Source organism: Pelecanus crispus, chromosome 4 (genome assembly GCF_030463565.1).
Source record: "Pelecanus crispus isolate bPelCri1 chromosome 4, bPelCri1.pri, whole genome shotgun sequence".
NCBI classification, from domain to species: Eukaryota; Metazoa; Chordata; class Aves; order Pelecaniformes; family Pelecanidae; genus Pelecanus; species Pelecanus crispus.
The window spans coordinates 73,171,351-73,180,345 of NC_134646.1; the positions used below are offsets into that span (position 1 = coordinate 73,171,351).

Genomic DNA, 8,995 nt, shown 5'->3' on the forward strand with positions numbered 1-8,995 from the left:
GGCTCCTCATGCTTTTTGGAGTGCACCTTTACAGCATTATAACACTCTGTAAAAATTATTTTCAGTTTGGCTGGAATTTTTACAACTTCAACATATCCAGCAATTTTAGTTACATGACATAACTTCCACATTTCTATTTTCTATGACCCGAATATAACAAAACAATGCCTATGTCTGTCACTTTCTGGCTTCTAACTCCTGTACAAAATTTAATTGCTAGATCTTTTCTATTGAGAATGTAAAGTTTTAGTGCAGTATTTTGAGAGAATAATATCTTTCAAAGAGCCCATATTTGTCAACTGATATTCCAAAAATATGGTGTTTGGACATAGGGGTCTTTATTGTTTTTCTGAAATTCCCGTTGTAACTTTTGTATCTGTGCTCCAGTAGACAAACCACAGTGACATGCAGAGAGACATGCAGCTGAAATAGTTCCTTTCTGAGCACAGTCATTCCCCATGATAGGTCAGTTACTTTTTTCCCCCGATTCAGACATGTTACTAATTAGCCTTCTAGCAAGGCCATCTGGACAAAACATCAGCATTACTTACGTGTAGCTGCTAAATCATACAACTGAGTTGGGTTTCTAACTATTTAGCAAGCTGTCCCCCAGGATTCATGAATTTGAAAAGCTAGCATAGACATGCCTGGTCTGTTCTGACCTCAGACCCCCTTCCTTGTGAAGAATAACTGGGATAAACGTTCCACAGATTTATATGCTCCTCAGGGCTTCTTTCAAGGGATGTAAACATTTCCATTAATAGAACTTTTTTCCTGCAATAAAACTACAGTTTCTAAAGCTTGTCTTATTATGCCCACCATTTCCCCAAACCAAAAGCAAAAGCATCTGTTTTCTCCAGCAAAGTGTCTGAAACATCAATAGGCCAATGTAAAATGCTAAATCTAGAAATGGGAAAGTAAATTCCACTGCCCACTCAGACCATTTTCTTTCCTCCACACACAGGACACCAGGTTTGCAATACTGGCAAACTCACTTGCAAATTTTCTGTAATAAAAAGAATGTCTTGTAGGACCTGGTATGTGTGAGAGTCTCAGAAGAGTAGTAGTTTTGCCTGGCTTGAATTCTGGTTTGGTCAGTAGAAATTCTGTCCTTGATGGTTGCTGAGCGTGTGCCCACTGCTTGAAACATCTCACATTTCTGAGTCTTCAGTTTCACACCTGACAGCATGGCAAGACCCATTGGTGAGTGCCTCAGCTGCACAAAAGTGTTATTGTGTACCAAGGTATTGTCTGGCCTGAACAAACAGGCAAGAGTGACAGGCAGTGTAAAAGCCTCCACACAGCTCTCAAACAGAGCAGCTACATTTTGTAAACCTGACACCACTGGTCTGCTTTTCTATAGGGGTTTTTGACCAACAATTTCTCCCTGTCCTTTGAATGCCATTCCACTGATGAATATCTGATTCAAGATCCAGCAATGGAAATCAGTGCTGCAGGAACTCTACTATAATATCTGAGTACCAAGATAATAAGAATCTTAAAAACCTTTCCATAGCTCACACAGACACTTTCTCTTTACCAGAAATACAGGTGAAACCCAAGACCTGACTGAAGGCTCAGTTACTTCTCTTGATGGATTCCTGTAGTGGTTGGTACAGCCTCTTTCTTCCTTGCTGCTGGAGAGGAGGTTGTTCAATGCTCAGTATCACACATTATCAATATTGCATGGATCAATGGAGAAGGGAAGGAAAACTCAGCTTATCTCTTTGTTGGTTCAGCAGAACCACTCAATTCCCAGCATAAGTGCCTTTGAGACTAGTTACGTATTTGTACAGAATTGTCATGGAATAAGTGTAATAGACACTGTTCAAACTCATTTTCATCCTCTTTTCCCTGCAGGTTTCTTTTTTTTTCCATGTGACTATCCACTAGAACCACTTGTTCACTTTTTTCATCCTCAGCTGGCCATTTTACCATTTATTCCCAGTCAATAGCATTCAGCAAAGTAACAGCTACATGGTTCAGACCCACAGCTAAGTCCCCATCAAGCCATTCATTCTCCCTGGGCCTTTATCAAGTTATCACAGCCTGTAGCTGCATCAGCTTAAAGGCAAGATAAGTCATTCACTGGAAAGCAGTTTCCTACAAATGATTTGTTGCACTAGGGCCATTTTTAAACAGAATGGCCCAGATTGCATTTATTTTGCCATGAGTACAGGAACTGTGTCAAGGTACCCACATTTTTGAAAAGCTGAGAATATCTGATGGAAAAGTGCTCCAGCTCTGGCACCAAAGAATCAAGAAGGCATGCACAAGAGATAAACTTCACTTCTGCAACTGTCCAACATTTTAACTGAAGAGACTGCTTGTTCACACACAGCTGCTGTAGTGAGATTTGTTTAGGTCTTGACCCGAGCCTATTTGCAGCTAGACTGAAATACAGACCATTTACCTTATTTTATTTTTGCTGAGGTTGTAGTGGTTTGGGAGGAGGCCTTAGTCTCTTAGCAAATCTGAAATTATGACAGTCATGTTGAATCTGCAACTTTTCATCCTTTTTCATTGAACTTATCCTACTGAGCAGCCTAAAGGCAAACTTTCAATATTTTTCTTCATCTAGTGAACCAAGCTGAGCCGTAAGCTCTTCCCTGGTGGTCCCCAAGTTTGCTACTGGGTTTCATTAGGTGTTTGTGATTTTCACTCTAGCCTGCCATAGTTGTAGCAGTCTTTTTTTGCTTCAGTATTATATTTTCCATGCTAGCTTTTTTTCTGCTCTCTTTACTTTTGTATTTTTATATATTCAATAATGCATATATGCATAATTACATACACAGCATAATTATATTTTGCTTCATTATATATGCCTCCTCCTTTTCTTAATCATCACAGACACCAGACTCTCATTCCACGTTTCATTCAGGCCTGTGAGGCACAGAGTAGTACTTAGAGGCACAAAGCTCTCAGCTTCCATCGTTCTCAGCAGCAGCTGCCTCAACATCTGATGTGCAACTACAAGCAAAGTCCCACGTTACTTGGCATGTTCCTGCTCATTGCATCCTTTGCCTATTCGAGAGCTGCAAGTACAAGCTTATACATGCTCTGTCACTAGTTTATCCAGGAAAATCTCCTGCGGGCATGGGTTTGAAATGAACACAAGGTTTCATCAGCCCAGGCATGGCTTCAATGTTCTTTTTGTTTCTATTTCTTAGCCACAACTTATCCAGCTCAGATTTATGACTAGCTCCAAACCATGTGAGATTCTTGGACAAATATAATTGCCCCTCAGCTTCACCCCCCTACATTGTCTCCACTTGTCAAGAGAGACATTGAAGCACAGAAAAAAGCTGTAATTTGCCCAAAGGGTGACAGAGGTAGAAGCAGAATCAGCATCTCCTGATTCTTAGTCCAATTCCCCAGCCCCCAGGACACACTGATAAGTAGGTGTTAGCATGCCTATTATAGCCCCTTATAGTGAAGTCTTTAACGTAATTTTAATCACTGAATAAAGTGGTTGATAAATTATTAAACATTTGAATAACAGTTAAATTTTTACTACATCACTGGGTTAATAACCTATTGTTTATGTTGATAGTTTGTAAATATGGGTAGTGAACCTAGGTATGGAAACAGAAAATGCCTGAAAAGGGAACACAATGAAGCACTGCTAAACCAATGTATTTCTTTAGCACTTCCAAACCTCCCATAATCTAATTATGGTTCAATAATAGACCTGGGGAGTAGGGACAGGATAAAAGAAAATAAATGGAAATCAACAATAGAAATGACCTCTGTAGAGACTGAGAAGTTCAAGGCTGGTCAGTGGTATCTTTTGAACTCAGCATGGGCTTCATTTCTCTCCTTTCCCACTGTCCTCCTTACATGCTGCCTTTGTGCCAGTTTGAGTGATTTGACAAAAAAAATAATTGGTGTTTTTCTGCTTTATACTGTTATTGAGCAACTTCTTATTTCCCTATTAATTTTAGCAGTACAGTAAATGCCTTCTTTTTCAGCATTTTGTGAACCAAGTAAATATTAAACAAATTCAGGGAGAAAGCACTTGTGTGTCTTAGACCAATGTAATGATTCCTCAGATCTCCACAGAGCCAAAATTTGTCTCACCACTATTTAGCAGTTTGCACAGGTTTGCAACCGCAATTTGCAACATGAGTTTCCAAGCACTCTATCCTTTTACAAATACCTTAGTCTTGTAAGGGCCAGTAGCTCAGACCCTAAGATGGTTCAAGACTTTGTCTGACTCAATTATTCTCATGGTAGTTCCTTGGATCTCTTTTGAAGCCCTTATTAAAAAAAAAAAAGCCACCACAATTGCTGTCTTCCATTCCTTGGTGACAAGATAGTTTCAACAGTAAGTTACATACTCCATTCAGCAGCGCAGAAATAATATATTTCAATTTTCCTAGAACCCTTGGGTTCTCATTGTCTTGATGATTTGTCAACATTCATTTCAACAACTGGTTCTAAAGCTGTTTGACTGATGGTTTAACTGGAGATGATGGACAGATTTCTCATAAAGAAAGGAAAGCCCCTAAGTTTGTTTGTCATGAATGTTGGTGAAGATAATTCATTGGCTTTTCAGCTAGGGACTCACATTTCTTGTGCTTTCCTCTAATTTCTCAGTCCTCCATTGGCCTGTAGACACACTGGTAGCCTTCTTATTTCTGGTGCACTTGAAAAAATTACTATTAGGGTAAATGCTTTTAGCAATTTGTTCCTCTAATCTGTTTTTTCAGTTTGTCTTAAAGTTTTTTATTTAACATGCCAGTGTTTGTGCTCTTCTAAATTCAACCTATTTGGACAGTGTTTTCATTATTTTTACTTTAAATAGCCTCATTTATTCCTCTGCTTATCTATGACAGCTATTTCATGTCCTTTCACATTCTATTCTGAGCCTTCAGTACTGTGACTCTATAGCCTTTATGCCACCTGGAAGTACTTTACCCTTTGAAACTGACCCTTTATTGTTCATTTTTGTATGCTTTTCCATTATCGATTATTTTCTACATATTCAATGTTACTTGCAAATTTTTTTTGGAGTATATCATATATGCCCCTTATAATCACTGTAACAAAGAGCTTCTTCCATAGTGTCTCTGGTACCAATTCTTGGTGCCTTTTTTGGGAATATATCAACAGCTGTTTCTCATTTTGAGAAAACAAACAGTCAAAAAAAATTCCTCCAAAAGAGTAGCTGTTCATGTTTTCAAAAAAAATGGTCTCTACCTCATAGCTTCCCCATGAATCTTCACACCCTTCTTGAAAGTACTTACATTGTGTCTGTGTTTGGAGGAAAAACACCGAATATCACACGAATCACAGTAAAGTCGCAGAAGTTGATACTAGTGTTGAACAGAAATGCTGAGAAGCTTGTTGATAAAACAATTGGTGGGGACCGCAGATGCTGCTAAGGCTGTTGCTGTTGTCTAGAAAATGGTGTCAAAAGAAAATGACTTTGCAGTCTTTAAACAACGTAGGATGTTCTTGTTGTTCCTTGAAACCACCTAGGATGCTTTGGCAACATATGAAGTAAGAACAAGAAGAATAGCAAATACACTTTCATCTCATGTTTTTTTCTCTTGTACTGGTGGAGGTTACTGATAATTTTGTAGGACAGCAGAGGGGAGCAGCTGCTTACTGCATTTGTGTGCCCACTCAACAGCTCTCATCAGCCTCAAGCCACCTGGAGGTTTTGTCAAGTTACAGTTTGAGCACAGGTGCTAAAGCCAGAGAAAGCACTCTTCTCTGCTGGCTATTTATGATAGGCTTTAATGGGAGCAGTATTTGACCAAGGCCCAACTGCATATATTTAGGAGGCAGCAATCATCAGTGTTTAAAAGAAATAGCAAGGAGTGGGGTTGCAAACCTCAAGGAGTTAATAGAGATCAAATGGTGCAGGAATCTGTTTTATACCCAGGTGTATGTGGTTATCCACAGGACAAGCAACAGCTGTCATTCTGATACAGTTATGTGCACATGATAGCTATATCAATGTTTTTAACCTTTGGCAGATTAAGAAGACAGCAGGATCAAAGTGGACAGAGTTCCAGCATGGACAGCAGTGCATCCCTTCAGAGCCACGAGAAACTCCAAGACGGACGTAACAACAATTTACTGGGACAGGGCTGCACAAGAGGCTGCAGCAGCTAGTGAGCCACAGCCCCACACACGCTTCCACCCTGGCAGGGCAAGGAAAGGTCCTCTCTGCGCATGCCTTCACCTTCACCCCTCAGATCCTGGGACATCTGACTCCTCCAAACGCAGGTTCCCCAGACAAGGACAAACCCACAGAGCACACCAGCTGAGACTTTCCATGTGTGACCCTGCTCTTCTTTTGAATCTGCCACTGGAAAAGTGACCATCAGCAACAAAATACAGTTTTATAAGTAAGTGTGACTTTCCTTTTCAAAATCCTGGAAGAAAACTTGAAACAATTCATTAGGCAGCCTCTCAAAGATTGCCATGTTTCTGGCTACTTGCAAGAGACAAAGTTATGTTGGGGTCAACTTTATCTTGAAGGCTTTACGTTACTCTCTCTTTCTCCATTAATTAAAGTGGTCCAGTTTGGAATTTTGTGAAACTGCTGGACACAGCTGTTTCTGAGTACCTGCTGTTGAGTTTATAACAGATGTATATGATGTAAATACATGAATGTAGTGTCAAGTAGGCCAAACACTGAATAACTTCATTTAAATACCTGAAGCCCATTGGAAAAGTTGCAGCGTGAATGTATTCACATTGTTCTTTAACTTCATGCATTCTGCTTTGTTGTAAAAGATGTGACCCTGGCCAAGTCAAAGTTTTGCTAGTGACTTTAGTGGATGCAGGATCAGATGCATCAGGAGTGTATGATAAACATGACAAAGAAAGAGCTTTTTATTCGTAACAATAAGCTGACTGAGCCCGAGCTGAAAAGCAGCTTAGTAAGGAGAGCTAAAAACATTAGGAATTTGCTCAGATCCACGGTTAGGTATTATATAATGTGAAAAAGTTACATGTGTGTCTGTTTTCATGGATCTATTCTGGATGAGAACCATACTGAATAGAAAGAAACATACTTTATCCAAAGTATTGCTGACACAAAAGCCTTTTTTTTTCTTTAAATAGCATCCACAATTCCAGATATTTATGGTATTTTACAAGTTGTACATCCACATTTTGATAATAAATGCATGCTTGTTCTGTCCTATTGTGCTTTTATTTTTAAGGGTTACCATCCGTAAGCAAATTTCATTTCAACTTTTTAAAACAAGTATATTAGGCTTTTGAAAGTAAAAAACATTTTATTTGTAATAATCTATTTTTACTGTATTGTTTCCATTCTATCTCTTACAAAACAATTCTTTGTAATTTAATATATTTTTAAATTTGGTTTCACATTATATGTAATTTTTGTCACAAATTTTTCATAAAATACAGATTTTTATCGCTCCATGAAATGATATGGTGTTCCTATCAACAACAGAGCAGTTTACAAATGTAGTAAGGTAAAGATTTTACATCTGTCATGAGCATGGTGTTGATCTACTTGGCTAATTTGGACATAGACTGAAATAATCTTAGGATCAATCAAAGGAGCACAGTTTCTCTGGTCTTGCTAGGACACATCTCATTGCCCAGAATAAATTGTTTCATACCCATCCCTTCTTATAACGACCTTTTTTTTTTTTCTTCCTTATTTTTGTTTAATAGTGGTTTCACTTGGGAAGGACCAAAGTGGATAACATTTCACATAATTTCTGGAAACACTGTTGCTCTGTTCCAATCAAAATGCATCATGGTCTTGGATCTTGATCTGGATCTTGATCCCAGAAAGAAGTGAAAGATTTTATTTACTTGAATAATCCTACATAAATTAATGGCACTACTCATAAGCAAATGCTTGCAGGATTCATGCTGTATCAAGTAATATAGATTAGAGCCAGGAAGTTTTTGGAAGCAAGGTCAGTAATATATTAAAATTTTCCATGCAAAATTTTCCAATTTGAAAAACATTGGGGAAAAAAAGGCAATTGCACATTTGCTTTTTCTCTATGATTACAGTTGTTTTGAGCAAGAAGAGTTGTTGTGGGTGATCTTGTACACCACCATCCACGTAGGCTGCAACTATCTAGCACCTTAATTCAGGCTGGGAAGGCGTTTTTGAAGTTAACGCCTCCACCCTACAGCCCTACTGCATTTTGGTTCATATTGTAGCACCCAAATCAAATTCTTTTTGGATGATACAAAACCAGAAAATGTGGTCCGAGAGAGCAGTTAATGCCATCCGCCCAGCCTTGAGCCTGTAGACCACAGGAACAGATTAGAGCAAATATGAAATTAAACTTCCCAAAATGTGCCTCATGTGGATGTCAGGTCTGCATCGCTGACCGCTCTGCTTTGCAGAGCCCCTCCTGTGTGCTGCACTGCCTGCTAATGCACACACAGCCATCAAGAAGCCTGGGCTTATAGAATGAAAAATTCTGATCCACAGCCTTTAGAGTATAAGAATTTCATCAATGACTGTATTAAAACTTGGGAGAGTTTCCTGCAGATAGAATTTAATTAGCAGCAGGATTCTACCAAACATTTGCAGTCTGATCTGGCTGGCTGCTGGGTGTCTTTGCCAGTGCTTTACTAAGCTGTTTTTGAGAGAAGCCTGGTTATTCAATAGGTGGCATCTACTTTAATATGTTTGCACAGAATATAGTGCATGAACGCAAGCTCACTTGGACACTTTAATTTCACGCTTGTTGCCACACGGTCATTTCTCAAACAACTCTACTGCTTGGGAAAAGAAGAAATCATGGCACCAATCAGCTTTATCCAGAGTCCATGGCACTTCCACTGACTGCAACCTGAACCTTATGCTGCATATAATTATCTTTGTGTACTTATTACACAGGTCAGAGAATACCTTCAGCTACACTGCAGAGACCCAATATACTCTTAGTTCATCTTCCCTTTCGACCAACGTAGCTGTAAGGAACTGGCCTGTCATGGGAGGCCCTGATAATGGTGCAGAAGAAGAAAGCTCATT

The 8,995-nt window shown here is 39.1% G+C and overlaps 1 protein-coding gene across 3 annotated transcripts in view; it reads left to right on the forward strand.

The window, feature by feature from the left end:
- Positions 1 to 6,126, forward strand: part of STK32B (serine/threonine kinase 32B) — a 185,811-nt gene extending 179,685 nt beyond the window's left edge. For all 3 annotated transcript variants that reach the window (XM_075709204.1, XM_075709205.1, XM_075709206.1), the window contains one exon: positions 5,988 to 6,126. In XM_075709204.1, coding sequence (XP_075565319.1) covers positions 5,988 to 6,126 — 139 coding nt within the window. The remainder of the gene's footprint in view (positions 1 to 5,987) is intronic.
- The last annotated feature ends 2,869 nt before the right edge of the window (positions 6,127 to 8,995 follow it).